Here is a 23,340-nt window from a genome sequence, read left to right on the forward strand (position 1 = left end):
TCAATATCTTTGAAAGTTGCCACTCAGGTGGATAGAGCTTGTAAGAAGGCCTATGGTGTATTAGCGTTCATTAGCAGAGGGATTGAATTCAAGAGTCGTGAAGTGATGTTGCAGCTGTACAGGACTTTGGTTAGGTCACATTTGGAGTACTGTGTGCAGTTCTGTTCGCCTTATTTTAGGAAAGATGTGGAAGCTTTGGAGAGGGTGCAGAGAAGATTTACCAGGATGTTGCCTGGAATGGAGAATAGGTCGTACGAGGATAGGTTGAGAGTGCTAGGCCTTTTCTCGTTGGAACGGCAAAGGATGAGGGGTGACTTGATAGAGGTTTATAAGATGATCAGAGGAATAGATAGAGTAGACAGTCAGAAACTTTTTCCCTGGGTGCAACAGAGTGTTACAAGGGGACATAAATTTAAGGTGAAGGTTGGAAGGTATAGTGGAGATGTCAGGGGTGGGTTCTTTACCCAGAGAGTGGTGGGGGCATGGAATGCGCTGCCTGTGGGAGTGGTAGAGTCAGAATCATTGATGACTTTTAAGCGGCAATTGGATAGGTACATGGATGGGTGCTTAAGCTAGGACAAATGTTCGGCACAACATCATGGGCCGAAGGGCCTGTTCTGTGCTGTATTGTTCTATGTTCTATGTTTAATTCCAGATGTTTATTGAAATCAAAGTGCACCATCCACCATAATGGGATTTGAATCCAGGTCCCCAGCACATTACCTACATCAATAGCCCAGCAACAATACCACTGGGCCATCACCTCCCCTTTCTGTAAAGGAAAATAAAACTGGGAATGTCTTTACTTTTTTTCAGTTTGTTTTGGGGGTAACAGTAATATGTGGATTAGGGATGTGCCTGATGTGAAGAAATTTCTTCTCTGGGAAGGTAGTGACTATCTGGATTTCTGTACGCGTTGTGGAGGCTAGCTCACCAAAAGTTATTTAAAGAGGAGGGAGACAGATTGCTTTGAAATATCAAGGATACCGTTCGAAAATTCTGAACCATTGAAGTCTGGGAGGAGCTGGCACAGATGGGGAGTTGAGGCCTGGGACAGATGAGCCATGATCTTATAGAATGGATTGAGGGGTACTCCTTGCTCCAATTCCTTTTGCTCTGTAAACATCCTTGCTCTTGTAGGTACATGTAGAAGGTGAGAGAGAGAGATAGACAGAGAGAGGTGAGCCCCTGCTCCAGTATATCCCTGGGTTAATATTTGGTTAAATTGCCCTCTTAAGTGTGCAGCTCTGCTTCTGTCCTGTAGGGGAATCACTGCGTTGCCTTTGAACAGTCTATTCCCCTCTCTGTCTGCCTGTGACTGCATCAAGACAGATATATTTATATATATATATAAATATAAAAACCTCCGGCTTCTAGTTACCGCCTGGAAACACTCTTGTTGAACACCATGAAGGCCATTATTCAGAGAGTGGCTAAGGCTAGTGTCACAGGTCAGTCTGCATTCGTGTGACTTTTATTTGGGGAGTAGAGGGAGGTGGCGGCGAGTGGGGTTTTGTTTTTGTGTGTATGTGTGTGTGTTAGCATTATTAATTCATAGGGTGCTGTCACAAAGCAGAGGCCGGGTCCGGGTGCTGGGAGCTGGGAGGTGGATTCGGAATGGTCCGCTGTGGGTTACACTGAAGCGTTACATAGTAGCAACTGCACAAAGCAGACAGCTCCGCTACATGTCAAGCGCAGCGATGTCCCTTCCGCGTTCGAGAGGGAGAGCCTCTGTCTCTTCCGGCTGAGCCTGTATTTACAAACTGCAGCCTACACACCCACATACACACACAGAGGGAGAGAAACAGACACCTTATGTCTGGCACCTATTGTTCATCAGCATCAGCTCCAACAACACACTCTCACAGCCCCTCTCTCTCCAACAACACACTCTCAGACAGCACAGCCCCTCTCTCGCTGTATGATCAGAAACGTGCTCCTTTAGCAATCATGGATGCATTTATATTCATTTCCCCACTCTGCCTGTTTCAGGGATGTTACTGCACACCACCTCCAGGATTTGGACCCAGGTCTTTTCCAGCACCACTCTTATCTAGACTCTCCTCGGTCAGAGACAGGGGACATTACCACTGCACCTACTTCTACGGTTGAATGGGGATATCTGCTTTCCAGTAGCACCTTCCCTCCCCGCCCCCCCCCCCCCCCAAACAAATTGGGGTGTGCGACAAGCTTTTCCAGACATTTTTTCTTAATATCTTGACCCATCCCACTCTGCTCTCCTCAGACATTATCAGATGAACCACAGCCAACACCTCACCCACATTTTAGTTTTCAGTCGCTGGAATTTATTTGGAAAAAATTAGCCACGTTGAGTCAGAAGAAAATGATCAGTGACAAAATTTCCAGGAAACAGTACTCAAGGCCTTTGGGTGGGGGTGTAGGGGCGGAAAACAAAGAGACTTGCATTTGTATAGCCACCTCTCATGCCCACAGGGTGTCCCAATGCTCCCTGCGGCCAGTGAGGCACTTTTGCGACAGAGTCACTGTTGTAATGTAGCAAACGTGGCAGTCAGTTTGGGCACTGCAAGCTCCCACAGACAGCGGAATGGTACACTGTCCTGGCTGGCACCCACTTTGGCTATCCGAGTTGGTTCTGTTTTCATCTCATGGCATTTAGAAAACAGAGGTTGATAGTTCACACTGTCTAGACTGCCAGTGTGTACACAAGACAATTTGTGGGATCAAACCTTCCTCTGTTGGTGTGTGTGTGTATATAACAATAAGAATGACATGATTTTAAATCAAGATGCAGTATGGGCCGGGCGTTGGCAGGTGGGACTAGATTGGGTTGGGATATCTGGTTGGCATGGACAGGTTAGAGCGAAGGGTCTGTTTCCGTGCTGTACATCTCTATGACTCTATCTGAAGGATTTAAATACAAAGCATGATATTGACCTTTATGGTGAATGAGAAATCTTGTCCTTAATAAGATTCCGCCCTTGAGGTTATTTGGTCTACAATGTAGATTTTACTGGACTGTTGGGATTTCGTGACAATCAAAGTACTCTGGATGCTGGAAATCTGAAATAAAATGTGACAGGTCTGGAGAGATGAACTGAGTTGAATTTTCGAATTGACCATGATACATTCAGAACTGAGATGTCACCACCTCACCACTCTTTGCAGTGTCTGGTGTCAATCAGTTATTGGTCTTGCTGGGGATGAAGGCGTCCTGGTGAAAGAGAGATCCTGTGAGCGAGGTGGTAATGAGGGTGAGGTTTGTGGTCATGGGATTGCTGGTGATGTTTGGGTCTAGTGCATTAACCAGAGGAAGAGTTACAAAACATGACGATGAGGAATCTGGATGTTTTCCCAATTGGTTGCACTGGAGATGCTCTTAACTATAGAACTACGAGAGTGCAGAAGCAGACAGTTTTACCCATTGAGTCCACACCAACCCTCCGAAGACCACCCCACCTAGACCCACCCCCTCTTCCCTATAACCTTGCATTTCTAATTCACCTAGACTGCACATCCTTGGAACTGTATGCAGTTTAGCATGGCCCATCTACCTAACCTGCACATCCTTCGATTGTGGGAGGAAACTGGAGCACCCAGAGGAAACCCACGCAGTCGCGGGGAGTGCTTTTTCCCTCCCATATTTTCTAATTGAGATGAAACTTGAACCCTAGCCTCCTACTTCAGAGGTAGGGACATTACCACTGCACCACTTGCACCCCTTTGATGGGGATAAGAAGTTAGAACAATGCAAGTTGGGATAAGTGCATATTTCAAAGGGAAAGAGGAGCAAGAGTGTGAAAGATTTATTGCTACACAAGAGGTCATCACGGATGGGAGTCTTGCAAATATGAAAACGGTGCCAATGTTGTAACTTACTGAAGTTCCAGGATTTCTTTATGCTCATGCCTTATCTATGATGACAGATGTGAATTGAGAACAGGGATGAAATTGATCAGTGACAACTTGAATGCAAACTGTAAATCTAATTTTGCTAATGGTGTAGTCAACTTGGCCACAACATATTGTTATGCTGTTATAAGATAATGTGATGATAATACAATCCACTTAATTGACATTTATGCCGTAATGATTTACACTGTAGTAATCATCTGAATTTTTAATACACCACTCAATTTTTAGTTTGATGATATGAACCATGCTGAGGTGTTAATACAATTCTGAATTGTGGACCTTGATATACAAACTCATAGCTTTGTCTTTCACATCAGTTATGGCCTGAGTTGATCTTGAAGCAATATTATTTGTCCTTCCCATCAATTCATAGTTGGGGCTCCCTCTGTACGGCATCATTCAGTCAAATGTGCTTGTGTTGGTGATCTGAAGAAGGGCTTATACCCGAAACGTCGATTCTCCTGTTCCCTGGATGCTGCCTGACCTGCTGCGCTTTTCCAGCAACACATTTTCAGCTCTGATCTCCAGCATCTGCAGTCCTCACTTTCTCCATCCCGATTTGAAAGATATGTCCAGTTAAAGCATTAGCGGCATCGTGGTAATGTTGTCACTAATCCAGAGACCAGGATTAATGTTCTGGAGATGAGCTGAAAATCCCAATGCAGTAACTGGGGGTGGGGTTCAATTCGGTCAGTTAATAATTCTGAAATAAATTGATAGTGATCTTATTTACAGTGATCACAGATCAACCAGATTATTATTAGCAATGGACCTGGTTCACTCATTTCCTCCCTTCAGGGAGGGAAATGTGCCTTTCTTACCTGGTCTGGCCTATACGTGACTCCATACTGACAGCAGTATGCTGACCCTTCAGTTGCCCTTTGAAATGGTCTACCAAGTCACTCGGTCCTAGGCAAACCACCTTTCCCTACTCATGGACAGTCAGGGAGGGACAGTAAATACCAGCAACACTCGCGCTCTGACCGAGACAAATTTTTAAAATGTTCCATTTGTCGGTTCTTTTCCCTGTTTCCCTAAACCACCAACAACACTTCCTCTTCAAGTACTTACACCTCTTGGAAGTTATTATTGAATCAGCTCCCTCCCATTCTTTTATACTGGGCACCCAGGTCATTAGAAATCTGCATATTCCACCCATTCCTCCGAAAACAATCTGTGTGTCACTGTGGGCTCTTTTGCCAAGCTCTTTCAGTCTGTGTCATCTTCCATACCTACTCTATCAAAATCCTTCATGACTCTGAACATCTTTCTCAACACTCCCTTCAATGTTCTGTGCCGTATGGACAGACAATGCCAGCTACTTCAGTCTCTCCACATAATTGAAAGCCTCCCCATAGTGTCACAGGGTGGTACAGCACAGAAACAGAACTTTTGGTCCAACTGGTCCATACTGACCTAAATTAATCTAGTCCCATTTGCCAGCATTTGGCCCATATCCTTCCTATTCATACCGCCCAGGCCTGGGTACCATTCCAGTAAACCTTGCCCATCCTCTCCAAGATGTTGATACCCTTTGGAGTGTAGTTCTTATTCACCCTTTTACAGGACGTGGGTGTCGCTGGTAAGGCAAGGCCGGTGTTTGTTACAATCCATCGTTGCCCTGAAATTGGACTGACTTACCAGACCATTTTGGAGGGCTGTTAAGAACCAGCACATTGTTGAGGACCTACAGTCACACTGAGGCCAGACCTGGGGTAAAGGCAGCAGGTCTTTCTCCCTAAAGGAGAGGAGAGTCTTACAGCATGGAAACAGACCCTTCGATCCAACCAGCCCATGCCGACCATGTTCCCGAACTAAACTAGTCTCACCCGCCTGCGTTTTGGCCACATCCCTCCAAACCTTTCCTATCCTTGTACTTATCCAAATGTCTTTTAAACGTTGTAACTGTATCTGGATCCATTACTTCTCCTGGAGGCTTATTCCACATACAAAACACTTTGTGTAAAAATGTTGCCCTTCAAATCTTTCTCCTCTCACCTTAAAAATAGGTCCCCTAGTTTTTAACTCCCCATCCCAGGGAAAAGACACCTGCCATTCACCTTCTTTATATCCCTCAGGATTTTATAAACCTCTAGAAGGTCACCCCTCAACCACCTACACTCCAGTTAAAGAAGTCCCAGCCGATCACCTTCTCCCTGTAATGCAAACCTTCCATTCCAGCAACAGCCTGGTAAATCTGTTCTGAACCCTCTCCACCTTGGTAACCTTCTTCCTATTACAGGGTGATCAGAACAGCACAGAGGTCTCACCAATGTCCTGTCCAACCTTAACATGATGTCTCAACACCTATACTCAAAGGTCTGAGCATTGAAGGCAAGCATTGTCCCATCTGACTGTGACACAAATTTCAAAGCATTATGTACCTGAACCTCTAGGCATCTCATTTCTATAACACCACCCGAGGCCCTACTTTTAATTAGAGTCATAGAGACAGAGAAATAGATCCTTCAGTCCAACTCGTCCATGCTGACCAGATATCCTAAATTAAACTAATCCCATTTGCCAGCATTTGGCCCATATCCCTCTAAACCCTTCCTATTCATATACCCATCCAGATACCTTTTAAATGCTGTAATTGTACCAGCCTCCACCACTTCCTCTGGCAGCTCATTCCACACACGTACCACCCTCTACGTGAAAAAGTTGCCCCTTAGGTCCCTTTTATATCTTTCCCCTCTCACTCTAAACCTATGCCCTCTAGTTCTGGACTCACCTACCCCAAGGAAAATACCTTGTCTAGTTACCCTATCTATGCTCCTCATGATTTTATAAACCTCTATAATGTCACCCCTCAGCCTCCGATGTTCCAGGGAAAACAGCCGCAGCCTATTCATCCTCTCCCTGTAGCTTGTTTTACCAAATACAATACCTCACATTTATCCAAATTAAACTCCATCTGTCCAGAAATCATCCCCAATATACCAGCTACAGTCTAATCAGTATTTCTAATATATATTTATAATAATTTCATTGTTTTTGTGCTCTCTGCTCCTTTTGTATAAACCCAAGAGTCCCAAATACATGTTTAGCAGTCTTCTCTGCCTGTACTGATCCCATCTAAAGATCGATCAACAGTTTTCTTATTCCTGCACTTTAAAATTGTGCTACAAAAATTCAAGAATCACTCAAAAAAACCTAGTTTAATTGCTGATTGTTGTTAAAATCTCATCTTGCTCACTAAGGTTCTGTGGGGAAGGAAGTTTGCAATTCCCAGCTGGTCTGGCCTTCCTGTGACTTCAGACCCGCAGCAATGCGGTTGATTTTGTAACAATCAGGGATGGGTAATAAATGCTGGCCTAGTCAGTGAAGTCCACACCCCATCAATGAATAAAAAGATTGCTTGTTTAGCAGTCCTCTCAAGGAACACTGACCCTACCTAAATCTATATCCACAGTCTCTCTTGTTCCTGCACCTCATTTAAAATGGTACCGTGCATGAAATAGATTGTTATTTTGATAACCAGAAATGTCAGGAAGAGAGACTTGTGAAGGAACAGAACACACTTAAAACAACCAGAAGGATTCCATTAGGGTTTGCGGTCTGAATAATAGAGAAGCCAGGATTGTGGTGTGCAACGAAAGAGTCAGGTATGTAAATGGTAGTCGGGGTGGGAGGTTCTCTTTTTAAGAGTGTAGCTAACTACCCCAATAAAATAGATTGAGTGATGGATTCCTAAAACGCAACCATATGATAGTTGGGGCAGCGTGACATGCTCGTCAGAAACTGGAGGTGGGGATAGTGGGTGTTCAGAATGGAAAATAAATGGGAATGTTGTTAACTTATTAATATTTATAGAGATGGATCTGAATTTAAATGAACTGTTTAATATGTGAAATCCACCAGCCAGCTGTTACTTTCTCTCTAACCAAACCTCACCACATCCCACCTAGCTTGTCAACACTATGGAAATATCTACACTACATTCTGCCCTGAGTCTGCGCTTTTTGTAAGATGTAACCAGCTATCCTGCTCAGTGTGTTGAGTTTGATTAGAAAGATCTAGGCTTGATTGCTGGTGAAGTGATGTTTGTGTCTAGCAGGCCTGATGCTGCAATGCTAATGATATCTGCCAGTTGCATAAACTGAGCATGGATTTTGTGGTACTGAAGAATCTGACAGACATTTATTACAGCTAACTATTATGGGTAAACATTATTCTGCTTGGACACCTAAGTGTATGGCCTAATATTAAGCTATTATGTTACACAGAGCAACATGCTTCCAGTATCATGATAAGCTTCAAGTGATCCTGACGTATGATGGAGTCTGAGACTTTTATACACTCAGGTCAAGTACAGTGATATAGTGATGATATTGTCATGATTGTGACTGTGGTGAAGAGAGCAGTGTTAATTAACACCAGTATACCATGAGACATCACAAATGTATAAAGGGCCAATTGAATTACTAGGAAGGTTAATTTATCTGACTTTGACCACCATCGAAGTTTAAAACAAAACTCACACCAGGTTTCATTAATAAGCAAGAAAATAAGAAATGTATTTATTATAAACAAACTTCACCTTTTAAAAGTGGCAAAGTAGATTATTAATTAGTAAGATGCAAACTTAAACTATATTCCCTGTAACCCTAACACACACACATTCATTCAGAAATAGTATAAACAAGACAAAAAGGGGTACAGAAATATAGTGGGTGGAAAACATGGGCAAAATTCTGTGAACCATGAGACCAAAACCACAAGGTTGGAATGAAGTATTTTCTCTCCTTTCTTTAGTGACGATTTTGATGGTGTTGACGATGATGCAGTTGTCAACAACAGGAGATCATCGTTTTGGTAACTGGTCAGTTAGACCCAGATCTTTGCTTTAGTCAGAAATTCATTGTCTCAGAATCCTTGCGTGCTGGTTTCATCCGACTCAGGGACAGAGACGCAGAGAGAGAGGTATATCTTTTGTTGGCAGGTGTTCTGGAGGTTTGGATGCAACTACCTTCTCTCAGCCTTATGACAATCTGACATTTAACCATCCAAAAATTATTGCTAGGCGACAGTTTAATCTAAAGGTGCCTGGCATCTGCTTGTCTCATAAAAATATCAAGTCCGCCTTCTACAAAAGTTGCTCGACCTTGGAACTATTACGTGAACATCACCCAGTTCCATAGAGTCATAGTCATACCTGGCTCTTAAACATTGCAAAATGGAGACCAGAAGTTGGACCCTTTCATCTTGCACTCATCAGAACTAGGATGCAAGAAGCAGAGTTGAAAAAAGAGCCCCATTTTATGTAGAGTAAGAAGAGTGTGCTGATTGGTTGGGCTATAATTGGCATGGAGATGCTGCAAGAGCAGTTAACTGTCAATCTTCATTGTCAGGCGAAAGTGAGGACTGCAGATGCTGGAGATTAGAGTCAAGAGTGTGGTGCTGGAAAAGCACAGCAGGTCAGACAGCATCTGAGGAGCAGGAAAATCAACATTTCAAGCAAAAACCCTTCATCAGGATGTTTTCCTGCTCCTTGGATGTTGCCTGAACTGTGCTTTTCCAGCACCACAATCTTCATTGTCAGACCAGGCAGGTAGATTCTGATTGGTCAGGACATTGCCAAGGAGTTTGACTGTCTCCGTGACTCCTCTATTTGATTAAAAAAATGCAATCTATGCACAAATTGCTTTTGCCTTTATAAAACAGGATCCAGTGTGTTTATTCCTACAGCTTCCAGCACTGCAAATGCATCAGAATGTGAGTGCAGCTGATGATCTTCAATTGGTCTCTGGTATAGCTCTAAATAGAGTCTGGATTATTCAGTAGGTGATTCCCTTTGGCAGAATCACATCTATTGGTAGATATATTTTTCTGAGGCTTGAAAACATAGGCCGTTTGAGCACATGTGGCATGATGCCAGCTACAAATGGTCAACAGGATGAATTGTTTGTTATGGTCTGCCAGTCTTTGGGATGTACAGCATACATACCTGGCATCACTCTGGCATTGAAACTCATATAACACATCACTCATTTGTGTGGAGGTCAAAATGTCTTTTTGGCTTACAACAGGATCCTGTTCTTAGAGGAAACCACTTGTCGATTTATTGCATAGTTGCAGTATGAACCAGCCAGCTTCAACGAATCAAAGTTTTGAGATACCTTGCCCTTTCAGGGAAAGCTGAGGTAGACTGGCTACAGCTCAGAGCCAACAGTGATGGACTTGGTCCCTTTCGTGAGTTTGCACAATGATATGAAGAGTAATGATTTGCTCAAGATCTCCATTATCATGTGGGATAATGATTTGCTCAAGATCTCCATTATCAATTGGTGTCAGCCCAGATAATGAATTGAAGGTGTTAGCCCACTGTGTGCTACTGTCTGTGCACCTAACACCTTCAATACATTATCTGGGCTGACACCAATTGTTAAAGTTCTCTTGAGAATGTAACTTTTTAAAAACGTTTTGCGATTTACATATGAAAGAAGTGAAACTAACATGATCATTCTAACAGATGAGAGACTTAACAAACAATCAAGGTATTTTTCAATGTATAATTTCAGTTACATCACACTGTAAACTTTTGCTATAAATTTTGTGTCCCCCAATCATGTACTCCACAACCACCTGATGAAGGAGCAGCGCTCCGAAAGCTAGAGCTTCCAATTAAACCTGTTGGACTATAATCTGGTGTTGTGTGGTTTTTAACTTTGTCCACTCCAGTCCAACACCAGCATCTCCAAGTCCTGTGGAACTAACGCAGCGAATGAGATGTTTGACGTCCAAAAACCCCAGCCATCTTCCTATGAACTGGGAATGATCCCAAACTGCAGAGTGCTCTCCCTCACTTCACTTTCGCTCGAGCTGTTAATACCATACTCAGTGAAGTGCTTCAAATTGGAAATCAGGCCTGCTTTTCCTGTACTCATCCCAAAAGTGAAGTATTTTATAAACATATGCAAAGTTCACCAATTTACATAGGTTTCAGACCCAGGATTGAAAAATGTGTTGCTGGAAAAGCGCAGCAGGTCAGGCAGCATCCAAGGAGCAGGAGAATCGACGTTTCGGGCATAAGCCCTTCTTCAGGAATTAGACCCTGGATGACATACAACAAAGACCAGGTTTCTGTACTTAACAACAATGACGATTTATTGTAAATCATAAGATCCTAGTTAAAAATCACACAACACCAGGTTATAGTCCAACAGGTTTAATTGGAAGCACGCTAGCTTTCGGAGCGACGCTCCTTCATCAGGTGGTTGTCTTCATCAAGCATACTCCACAACCACCTGATGAAGGGGCAGCGCTATGAAAGCTAGTGCTTCCAATTAAACCTGTTGGACTATAACCTGGTGTTGTGTGATTTTTAGCTTTGTATACCCCAGTCCAACACCGGCTACTCCAAGTCATAAGATTCTAGGTAGTGGTAAACATTTATGAGACATCAACACCTAATTGTACTAGTTATCACAGAGTCATAGTATTGTGCAGCATGGAAGCAAACATGCTGACCAGATATCCTAAGCTAATCCAGCCCCATTCGCCAGCATTTGGCCCATATCCCTTTAAGCCCTTCCTATTCATATACCCATCCAGATGCCTTTTAAGTTTGGATGGGTATATGAATAGGAAGGGTTTGGAGGGATATGGGCCGGGTGCTGGCAGGTGGAACTAGATTAGGTTGGGATATCTGGTCGGCATGGACAGGTTGGACCGAAGGGTCTGATTCCATGCTGCACATCTCTATGACTCTATGACTCTAAGTGTTATGATTGTATCAGCCTCCACCACTTCCTCTGGCAGCTCATTCCATACATGCACTATTCTTAGGTCCCTTTTGTATCTTTCCCCTCTCACCTTAAACCTATGCCCTTTAGTTTTGGACTCTGCTACCCTGGCATTCACCCTATCCGTGCTCTTCATGATTTTATAAACCTCAATAGCGTCATCTAACCCTACCTCTTCCACACACCAACACAGATACGCTCAGACAGGCACAAAAATAAAATGGATGCTGTGAGTAGATGGAAAGACTGGGAAGGTGGTTCAATGGTCTCTGTCCATAGGGTTTTCTGAGATGATCCTTTTGACTTGTTAGAATGTTCTGTCCCTTGATCTTTCTTCTTTCGGTACTTTTGCTTGCAGGAGGCACGAGGTGACTGGTTCACACCTGTACAGTCTCTAACTTCTTAGTTAAAAGCCACAATTTATAGCAATGAATGAGGAAAGGTATGCTAGCTTTCTTCAGGCTTGAGGTGATTTTTAACGCAGAGAAAAGAGACTACTTCTTCCTTTTTCAGAGATCAGATAGCTTCTTACTAAAGGGTCACCCCCAGAATCTACTTGGGAGCCAGTCACGTTGATATTAGCAGTCAGAGGCCATTGGCAATAAGTCACCATTCCACAGACCAATCAGCTACCTGTTGCAAAGCGAACCTCCATTTGTACACACATCCTGTAACTAGACTCATCTGTAACTAGACTCTTTCTCCCCCCCCCCCCACCAACACCTCCCTGTTTGAATAAACAGCACTTAAACTGAGTGTCACGTCATTTGTTTTTAAAAGTGGAGTAATCCTTTCCACACTAGTTACTTTTGAAAACAGTTCATTTTCCCTTTCAGTGCACAATCAGAAACAACATAAAAATGAAAAGACAAGGTCTTTACAATTCCCTGACATTTAAAGACCATACCTCTCAAGTTTTAATAGAATCCCTACAGTGTGGAAACAGGCCATTTGTCCCGACAAGTCCACACTGACTCTCTGAAGAGTATCCCCAGACCCATTCCTCTACATTTCCCCTGACTAATGCAACTAACCTACACACCCCTGAAGACTATGGGCCATTTAGCATTGCCAATTCACCTCATCTTTTGGGTTGGGGGAGGAAACTGGAGCACTCGGAGGAAACCCACGCAGATGTGAGGAGAATGTGCAAACTCCCACACACAGTTGCCCAAGGCTGGAATCGAACCTGGGTCCCTGGCGCTGTGAGGCAGCAATGCTGACCACTGAGCCTCTTGAAGGTCATGAGCCTGAATGACTGAGTAAATGTGGTCAGGATGAAGAGGTGATTAAATAATAGGTGACTCTCCCTCAAATTATTGCCTTATATAGATCTGAAATAGTCAGGATGAGGAGCAACAGTCGGGTTAGTTGTCAATTTGAGAATTCTCCAGCATCAACTACAAGATATGCCACATGACTGAATTCCTGATGATCACATCAGTACTAGTTACCCTGATTCGAGCCCCTTGTGCAGTCTCGTTTGTTGCAAGTTCTTCCATTCACCCTCATGCTGTCAGCTTCCTCCTTCCTAAGTGCTTTCGGGGAGAGTGGCTAACAAAGTGCGAAACAAACCGATCTGCTGTGACTGAAAGTCTGGACGTTTGCCGTGCTAAAACTCTGCCAAGGACCAAGTGGTGACAGTGTGGTGTTACAGCGAGCTCAGTTACAGAGAGTTATATCAATTTGCACTTTTATTTATTAACAGATGGCAGTATGAAGTGGTAGTACAACTGAATAAGCAATAAGCAAAAACTATTGTTGAATTATAAACAAACAAAGCAGATGGAATCGGAGGTTTGTCAAATTTAACATGTCAAAATAATCCCTGATCAGAAATTTGAAAATAAAACAGCAAATTCAACCACCACTAACATATTTGCTCAATGTTTAGAGATAGTGATCTTCAAGCAATGAACTTCAAGCAACCTCTACTTCTTTAACAATGCTCTTTCAGACCTGTCTGTCTCACCAAGGTTTTGACCAGCTGCCCCAGCAGCTCTTTATGTGGCTTGTTAATAATAAGATAATGAGAGGATTAGATAGGGTGGACAGTAAGAGCCTTTTTCCTCAGATGGGGATGGCTAGCACGAGGGGATATAGCTGTAAATTGAAGGGTGTTAGATATAGGACAGATGTCAGAGGTAATTTCTTTACTCAGAGAGTAATAGGGGCATGGAACGCACTGCCTGCAACAGTTGTAGACTCGCCAACTTTAAGGGCATTTAAATGGTCATTGCATACACATATGGATGAAAGTTGGCTCAGCGGTTAGCACTGCTGCCTCACAGCATCAGGATCCCAGGTTCAATTCCAGCCTCGGGCAACTGTCTGTGTGGAGTTTGCATGTTCTCCCCATGTCTGTGTGGGTTTCCTCTGGGTGCTCCAGTTTCCTCCCACAGTCCAAAGATGTGCAGGTCAGGTGAATTGGCAATGCAAAATTGCCCATAGTGTTAGGTGCTTTAGTCAGAGAGAATGGGTCTGGGTGGATTACTCTTCGGAGGGTCGGTGTGGACTTGTTGGGCCGAAGGGCCTGTTTCTGCACTGTAGGGAATCTAATCTAAAATGGAATAGTGTAGGTTAAATTGGCTTCAGATTGATTTCATAGATTGACGCAACATCGAGGGCCAAAGGATCTGTACTGCGCTGTTATGTTCTATGTAATCACACTGTGAGGGGCTTTGGGATATTTCACTAGCTTAAGGGTGTTATAGAAATGCAAATTGTTGTTCCCATAAATGGTGGGCCACAAATCGAATGCATGATTGAAAAGCCTGTTACAAAGTCAGCCATAATTATTAGATGACATTGAGATCCAAATGGGATCAGAATGGTGTGGCTTCCTCTAATTTAAAGTCATCCATTAAATAGCAGGGCAGGCTCGATGGACCGAATGGCCAACTCCTGTTCCTATTTTCCTGTGTCAGCTGTCGCTTAGTTGCCTCGCAGTCCAAGGTCTTGGGTACAAGTCCCATTCTAGGGATAGGACACAGACCCTCCAATGCAGCACCAAGGGAGTTCTGCACTGCCTTTTTCCTGGCCAACACTTATCCCACAATGAACTTCATTGTCACATTACTTTTTTTAAATTCTCTTATGGGATGTGGGCATCGCTGGCTGGGTGAGTATTTATTGCGTCATTGCCCTTGAGAAGGTGGTGGTGGTGGTGAGCTGCCTTCCTGAACCACTGCAGTCCACCAGGTGTGGGTTGACTCACAATGCCCTTTGGGAGGGATTTCTAGGATTTTGACCCTTTGGCAATGAAGGATGATGAGTGGTGTGGAATGGAGCTTGCAGATGGTAGTGTTCCCATGTATCTGTTGCCCTTGTCCTTCAAGGTGGGTGCTTCTTAGGATTATGGGTGAAATTGTGCAGTGCATCTTGTAGATCATACACCATAGATCAGTGCTACTGAATGTCAGTGGTGGAGGGAGTGATGTTTGTAGGAGTACTGTTTCCTATTGTACAGGAGTAAATACAATTCAAAACATATTTCATTGGTTGGAAGGTGCTATGAAATGCCTGGTGGTCATGATAAGTGTGAAATAAATACAGGTTAAAAACAGGAAAGAACTGCGAATGCTGGAAATCAGTGGGAAGTGACTGTCAATCCAGAGACCCATTTAATGTTCCAGGGACATGGGTTCAAATCATGCCATGGTGGATGGTGAATTTGGATTCAATAAAAATGTGGACTTCAGAATCTAATGATGGCCATCAAACCATTGTTGGCTGTTGGGAAAAGCCCATCTGGTTCACTAACTTCCTTTGGGGAAGAAACTAGTCATTCTTACCTGGTCAGGTTGACATGTGTCCAGCCCACAGCAATTTGATTGACTCTTAATTGCTCTCTGGGCAATTAGGGATGGGCAATAAACACTGGCCCAGCCAGAGGTGCCCACATCCTCATGGGAGAATAAAGGAAATCAGAAACAAAAACAGAAAGTGCTAGAAAATCTCAATAGGTCTGTCAGCATAGAGTCATAGAGATGTAGAGCACGGAAACAGACCCTTCGGTCCAACTCGTCCATGCCGACCAGATATCCCAACCCAATCTAGTCTCACCTGCCAGCACCCGGCCTATATCCCTCCAAACCCTTCCTATTCATATACCCATCCAAATGCCTCTTAAATGTTGCAATTGTACCACTTCCTTTGGCAGCTCATTCCATACCCGTACCACCCTCTGCGTGAAAAAGTTGCCCCTTAGTTCTCATTTAGCGGCATCCAGTCATACAACATGGAAACAGACCTTTCAGTCCAACCAGTCCATGCTGAATATAATCTCAAACTAAACTAGTCCCACCTGCCTGCACTTGGCCCATATCCCTCCAAGAGTTAAAATTTCAGATCCTGTGACCCTTCTTCAGAACTGGAAAAGGGTGGTTTTTATGCAAATAAATACAGGTCTTTTGTTTTAACAAAATGCTCTGAGATTAGCGGAATATGGCATTCAATACCAAGGAAATTCCAAAAAGATATGACAGTGTGAACCGCATGTCCAGTTATAGTCAGGATTTTAAGGATGTAGTTTGCTCCATTTCACAAAGGTTTCCTTTTTATTTTCCAGTGGGTGAGGAACAAATCAGCTCAATAGGACGAGGTATCTGTGTGCTCCTCGGCATCTCGGTCGAAGATACCCAGAAAGACATGGAGTATATGTGAGTGCCCTTTTAAAAAGAAAATGCTCTTGTTCAAGATAGAAATGTGTTAATGGAGATCAGGGCTGACAATGTAATTATTGTTCATTGCTTTAATAGCTCATGATAGAAAGTGACCCTGTTATCGGAAAACCTTTTGATTGAAAATTTATTTGATAATAATTTATGCAACATATTGTAATTGCTGAGCAAAGAGTAAGAAACTAGATCCTTATATAGCTTTTGAATCACATTTTCTTCTGCACAGTGGGCACTATACATAGCTGATCTCCAGTCTGCAAAAAATCATTTCCTCCAGACAGCAAGGCTGTGGGGAATCTATCATTGACTCAGTTTTTTTCACCTGCTGTCCCTTTCAGTGATAAAGCTATAAAGAGGCACTTAGAGCTACATCCTAACAATCCTCAGCAGAAGGGAGCAACTAATGGTGAATTTAACCATGAAACAAAGGACAAATGCATCACGACTTGATACGTCAACTGTTCTGCCCAGGACCATACAAAACTACAGCGAGTTCTAAACAAAGCCCAGTCCATCACACAAGCCAACCTTCCATCCATTGACTCAATGTACGCCTCTCGCTGCCTCGGGAAGGCAGCTGACATCGTCAAAGACCCCGAGGTAAAAACAATGACTGCAGATGCTGGAAACCAGATTCTGGACCAGTGGTGCTGGAAGAGCACAGCAATTCAGGCAGCATCCGATGAGCAGCAAAATCGACGTTTCGGGCAAAAGGGCTTTTGCCCGAAACGTCGATTTTGCTGCTCGTCGGATGCTGCCTGAATTGCTGTGCTCTTCCAGCACCACTGGTCCAGAATCTGGTTTCCAGCATCTGCAGTCATTGTTTTTACCTCGTTGATTTTAACCCTACTGCGAATCCTCTTGCAAGGATGCCTGCCTGGAAGACGTTTTCCTCCTCTCTCTGGCTCTCTTGCCTTTATTCCTGATGAAGGGCTTTTGCCCAAAACGTCGATTTTGCTGCTCGTCGGATGCTGCCTGAATTGCTGTGCTCTTCCAGCACCACTGATCCAGAATCATCAAAGACCCCTCCCACCCCTGGTTATAATCTCTTCCAACCTCTTCTGTCAGGCAGAAGATATAAAAACTTAAACACATGTACCGACAGATTCAAAAACAGCTTCAGCCTCATGTTTTGAATGAACTTCTCAAATTTAATATTGATCTCACTCTTTCTGCACCTTCTCTACAGCCGTAACATTGTATTCCTCACTCCGTTCTGTTGCCCTAATGCACTTTGTATGGTGTGATCTGCCTGTACTGCATGCTGATGTGCCTCATCTTAATCATAGAATTCCTACAGTGTGGAAGCAGGCCATTTGGCCCATCGAGTCCACACTGATCCTCCAAAGAACATCCCACCAGACCCACCCTATCCTTGTAACCCTGTGCTTCCCATGGCTAATCCCCCGAGCCTGCACATCCCTGGACATTATGGTCAGTTTAGCATGACCAATCCACCTGACCCGCACATCTTTGGATTGTGGGAGGAAACCCACACAGATATGGGGAGAATGTGCAAACTCCACACAGACAGTCACCCGAGACTGGAATTGAATCCAGGTCCTCAGCGTTGTGAGGCAGCAGTGCTAACCACTGAGCCACTGTGCCATTATGTTATTTATACTACCAGCAATAAAGATACAGAGGGAAAGGCATTGATTGATTATTTTGAACAAATATAAAAAGAATTTGCTTTAATTTGGTGAGGTCCAGTTGGTGTTTTATTGGTTCCATTGCAACAATGCAGAAGTGCTGTTTATGTGTTTAATTATTTTCCATTCATTGGTTCTCTCCAAAAGAATATAAAGAAGGCATTGTGGGGACACTTTATGCTAATAGATAGGAGGCAGACATAGGCAATATAGCATTCTGTAAATTAACCAACTATCAAGAAGAAGATTTGCTATGATCTCGGACTAGATCACCAAGTTTACACTATAATCTGATGAGGGACTGATACCTTTATCTTTAAAGTAGACTAAAGGTGAGATACTGGGGACCTACTTAGACATTAAAGCTCCAAGATTTGAACAAACACCCTTGATGAAGGGCTTATGCCTGAAACGTCGATTCTCCTGCTCCTCAGATACTGCCTGGCCTGCTGTGCTTTTCCAGCAACACACTCTCGACTTTGATCTCCAGCATCTGCAGTCCTCACTTTCTCCTAATATTCTTCACTATACTAGTTAGAACAATACTGCGATCTACAATACATGTAGACTTATTTTTTCATCCAGACTTAACATGTGGCAAATATCGGTAATGTGTTGTGATCAAATGCCCCAAGAGGACATAAAAATAGCAATTGTGCTCAGGGCAGATCCAATTAATCTTCCGGCAACTCCCCAAATCCCAGATTTTATCAATATGATGGGTCATCAAGTCTTATTAGTCAATGCATCGGTAAAAACAACAATGTTTCATTTACCAGTTGCCATAAGCTGCTGACAGTCAGATAACCTTAAAGAGAGAGGCTGATTAATGACCAAAGTCAAGAGTTGATCATACTATTGTCTGAAAGAACACTGACTGCAGCCTTCATTCTCTCCTGAGATTGAATTGGTGTGTGTGTGAGAGAGAAAGTGACGTGTAAGACATTTATATGACAATGACATCAGTGTCAAGGTATGTAAACTGATGGATTGTTTTCTTAAATACTCCCATTGTTTTTACATTAGGGTTCGCAAGATCCTGAACTTAAGGTTATTTGAGGATGAAAATGGGAAGCACTGGTGTAAGAGCGTGATGGACAAGCAGTACGAAGTTCTTGTGGTCAGTCAGTTCACGCTGCAGTGCATCCTGAAGGGTAACAAGCCGGATTTTCACTTGGCAATGGGAGCCGAACAGTCGGAGACCTTCTACAACGGCTTGTTACAACACATCAGGAAGGCCTACAAACCTGAGTTGGTGAAAGGTATGAGGAAATTCTGCCTTTTGCCCCCGGGGTGTGAGGAGGAGATGTTCAGCGGCGCTAAGATTTAACTTCATTGGTGGTGGGAGGTTACTGGATTAGCTACCCTCCTTTATGACCAGTTTTCTTTCTCCTGAATGGCTGGACTGTCGGGAAATGGCTCATCTCCTCAATGTGAGATCATCATGGACATTGTGGGATAGTGCCACAGAGGTCTTCCCTGGGTTCTCTCAACCCATTGACTCTGGATTATCCCCCTGTACCATGTTTGAAATATTCCACTGACTCACTCCCCCCCACAATAGTACGACACAAGTATTTTTTTTCACAAGGCTTCAACAGTTAAACATTCAGAAGTGACATAAAAACAGAAGCTGCTGGAAAAGCTCTGCAGGTGTGGCAGCATGTGTGGAGAGAAGTCAAAGTTAACAATTTGGGTTCAGTGACCCTTTTTCAGAACTGATGGTAGCTAGGAAAAGAATGTCTTTTATATAAAAGATAGGGTGGAGGAAGAGGGGAACAATAGGTAGAGGGAGAGCCTAAGGAGAGAGAAGATCAGTTGGATAGACAAAGGAGTGGATAATGATCAGCCTGGGAAAATGAACAGCTACTCATGGGGACAGTTAGTGACTAACAATAGGTTGTGTGTAGTAGCAGACCATGTGATAACAAGGCCTGGTGTGGAGGGGCTGGGGTAAGGACTTGGGCGAAGGTGCTTCAAGTCCTAAAGTTGTTGAACTCGATTTTGAGTCCAGAAGGCTGTTGAGTTCCCCAGTGGAAAATGAGGTGCTGTTCTTCTCGCTTGTATCTGAACTTCGCTGGAACAGTTCAGCAAGCCTGCGACGGACATGTTGGACAGGGGATGGGATGGGGTGGGGGTGGGGAGGTTTGCTGAAGTATTGCATAATGACTTACAAAGGCTGAGGTAGACAGATTTTTAATCAGTGAGGAAATGGGGAAAGGGCAAGAAAATGGATCAGCTATGATATCATTGAATGGATCCGCAGACTTGATGGGCTGAATGGCCTACTTCTGCTCTGACAGCTTAAGGTAAAGAGTTTACAGTAGTACAGACAGTGAGAGAGAGCCTAATTCTAGGATTAGGACAGAACTGTAGTGGTCTAGTCAGACAGCACAGCCTTGAAGAGTACAAGTGCAGACATCCAACACTGCAGAGAAATTGAATGAGTATAGAATCCATGAAAGGATGGCCAGCAGATGAGAGTCTGTGAGACTTGGGTTCGATTCCAGCCTCGGGCGACTGTCTGTGTGGAGTTTGCACATTCTCCCTGTGTGCGCGTGGGTTTCCTCCGGGTGCTCCGGTTTCCTCCCACAATCCAAAGATGTGCAGGTCAGGTGAATTGGCCAAGCTAAATTGTCCGTAGCGCTAGATGCATTGTTAGGGGTCAATGTAGGGGAATGGGTCTGGGTGGGTTGCTCTTCGGAGAGTCGGTGTGGACATGTTGGGCCGAAGGGCCTGCTTCCATACTGTAGGGAATCTAATCTAATTGTTTTTAATTTCCCGTGTAATAACTGCAATGATTGTTGAAACTTTCTCTCCAGGCAGCCCCATAGTGCCCTATATATTGGGGTGACCATTTCTCAAAGTTCAAAGCGGGGGCATGCTAGACTGGAGCACAGTAAAAGTAATGTGAACAGTAAACGTAATTGCTCGACCTGGCACGGCAGAGGTTTTAGCAAGTTATTTTTCACCACATTTGGACATCCGGTGCGAAACAGATGAGTTGATAATTGACGGTGGATCTGGCATGATGGTATTGAAATTCATTCAGATTTATCTCATTCATTAACATTCAGACCATTCAGGAATGTCAAGCTTTTGTACCCATTGTCTACATTGCTTACTCTGTGAGAAAGGGAGGACTGCAGATGCTGGAGATTAGAGTCGAAGAGTGTGGCGCTGGAAAAGCACAGCCGATCAGGAAGCATCCGAGGAACAGGAGAGTCAACGTTTCTGGCATAAGCCCTTCATCAAGAATGAGGCTTGTGGGCCAAGGGGGCTGAGAGATAAATGGGAGGGGTGTGGGGGGAAGGTAGGTGGATGAAGGTGGGGTAGAAGGTGATAGGTTGGAGAGGAGGGTGGAGTGAACAGGTGATGGACAGGTTAAAAGGGCAGTGCCAAGTTGGAAGATTGGATTTGGGGTGAGGGGAGGGGAGGGGAAATGAGAAAACTGGTCAAATCCACATTGATCCCATATGGTTGGAGGGTCCCAAGGTGGGCGATGAGAAGTTCTTTGATATTGCTTAGTCTGTGCCCACTGAACTCAGTGAAAGAAATTAGTCTCAGGGATACATTGCAGGTGCTGTAAGAGCATCAGTCTGTTTAGTCATAGCTCTGTTCTCTTCTATCGATGTCCTACCTCAACTGGAATTGGAAAATAACGACTGACATTTTAACACTTTGCTTCATTAATGATCGGTCACAAATACAGAAAAAAACACCTTTGAAACTCATTGTTGATGTAGCACTTATGCTTTCTTGACAAACAACGATCTCACTTTAAACCCAACTTGAGTCATATACCATTCAGTCAACTTGACAGCTGCAACAGCGTTGTATTATTAATGTGACTGTTAACAGGAATATCACGAATAATAAATGTGGGATGCAAATTGATTTGATCAGGCAATGCCCTGATCAATCAGAATCAATGCGCCTGGTTTAAAACTTAGACAGGTCATGGAAGTTAATTGTCAATCATCATCAATTGGTGCACTCTCCACGGCAACTCCTCTACAAATCACCTGCCAACAAATCAACACTCTCCTCTCATACTTTATAAATGTTGATTTACCCCTTGAACCTGTATTCTTGTGAATTGTCTGAACAAGTGTGAGACATTGGGCAGAGATAATTTGTGTCCTTTTTCCAGCATACCCAAGTTCTGTACTAGCATGTCACTGTTTGATTTATTATTATTATTAGTGTTTAAACAGTTAGATGGAAAGTGATACCGGTTAGTGTGTCCGAGACTTTATTTGACCGGGGCTCCAGTCACCCATTCAGAAACAGTCCATGGAAACCAAAGGGAGTTTAATCATCCCACTGCATCTATCAATCGGAACTTCCTTGCTCTTGAGAAAAGGAGAACAAGGCAAGAGCTTCTGAGGCACGGTGGCTCAGTGGTTAGCACTGCTGCCTCACAGCGTCAGGGACCTGGGTTCAATTCCAGCCTCGAGTGACTGTCTGTCTGTGTAGAGTTTGCACATTCTCCCCGTGTCTGCTTGGGTTTCATCCGGGTGCTCCGGTTTCCTCCTACAATCCAAAGATGTGCAGGTTAGGTGAATTGGCCATGCTAAATTGCCCGTAGTGTTAAGTGCATTAGTCAGAGGGTCTGGGTGGATTACTCTTCGCAGGGTCAGACTTGTTGCGCTGAAGGGCAGGTTTCCACACTGTAGTGAATTTAATCTAAAGTGTCTAATTGAGTAAGGAGGTACTGTTCCTCATTATTGTTGAGATTCATCAAAGCAGTGTCGGAGGTGGAGGACACAGGGAGTGAGTTGGAGGATAAAAATGACAAAGGACTGTAAACACAGGTACACCTACAGACAGTATAGAAAGCCCAGGGCTGGTTACTTTAAGCTTGGCTGGTATGTTCCTCACTGAAAGACATGAGGGGAGCCATTGTCATCCTTATTAACCAGGTAAAGGTGTGTTGTGGTAAAGGGCGATTAGACCCTTCAGTGATGGAAAGAGGAGAGGGCACCCCACAGTTGCTCTCCATGTTTCCAGATGAGTGAGGATGGGAAATCTCCCATAATCCCAGTGAAAGTGCCCAGGATGATGGCTGTTCTGTCAGAACCCGAACCCATGTGGAAACAAGTCCTTTCTAGCATTGCAGAGAGAACAGACTCTCTGGAGTTCAGATTCTGGAGTTGTCACCTCGTTCCTGAGGAAGGGCTTAAGCTCGAAGCATCGATTCTCCTGCTCCTCGGTTGCTGCCTGACCGGCTGTGTTTTTCCAGCACCACACTTTTCGACACTGTTCACATCCTGCTTTGCTTAAAAATAACATTACAAAAACACCCAGTCAGTGGAAGCTGAAAACTGTAAAGGTGGCGAGACTAAAAGTGATCATCTAAGA

General features: G+C 43.8%; 1 protein-coding gene across 1 annotated transcript in view; it reads left to right on the top strand.

The window, feature by feature from the left end:
- The first annotated feature begins 1,259 nt into the window (after positions 1–1,259).
- dtd1 (D-aminoacyl-tRNA deacylase 1) overlaps positions 1,260–23,340 on the top strand; it is a 185,135-nt gene continuing 163,054 nt past the window's right edge. The window contains exons 1-3 of the mRNA XM_043696517.1: positions 1,260–1,451; positions 16,213–16,303; positions 19,003–19,238. Coding sequence (XP_043552452.1) covers positions 1,409–1,451; positions 16,213–16,303; positions 19,003–19,238 — 370 coding nt within the window. The 5' untranslated portion in view covers positions 1,260–1,408. The remainder of the gene's footprint in view (positions 1,452–16,212; positions 16,304–19,002; positions 19,239–23,340) is intronic.

The sequence above is a fragment of the Chiloscyllium plagiosum genome, chromosome 9 (genome assembly GCF_004010195.1).
Source record: "Chiloscyllium plagiosum isolate BGI_BamShark_2017 chromosome 9, ASM401019v2, whole genome shotgun sequence".
Classification (NCBI taxonomy): Eukaryota; Metazoa; Chordata; class Chondrichthyes; order Orectolobiformes; family Hemiscylliidae; genus Chiloscyllium; species Chiloscyllium plagiosum.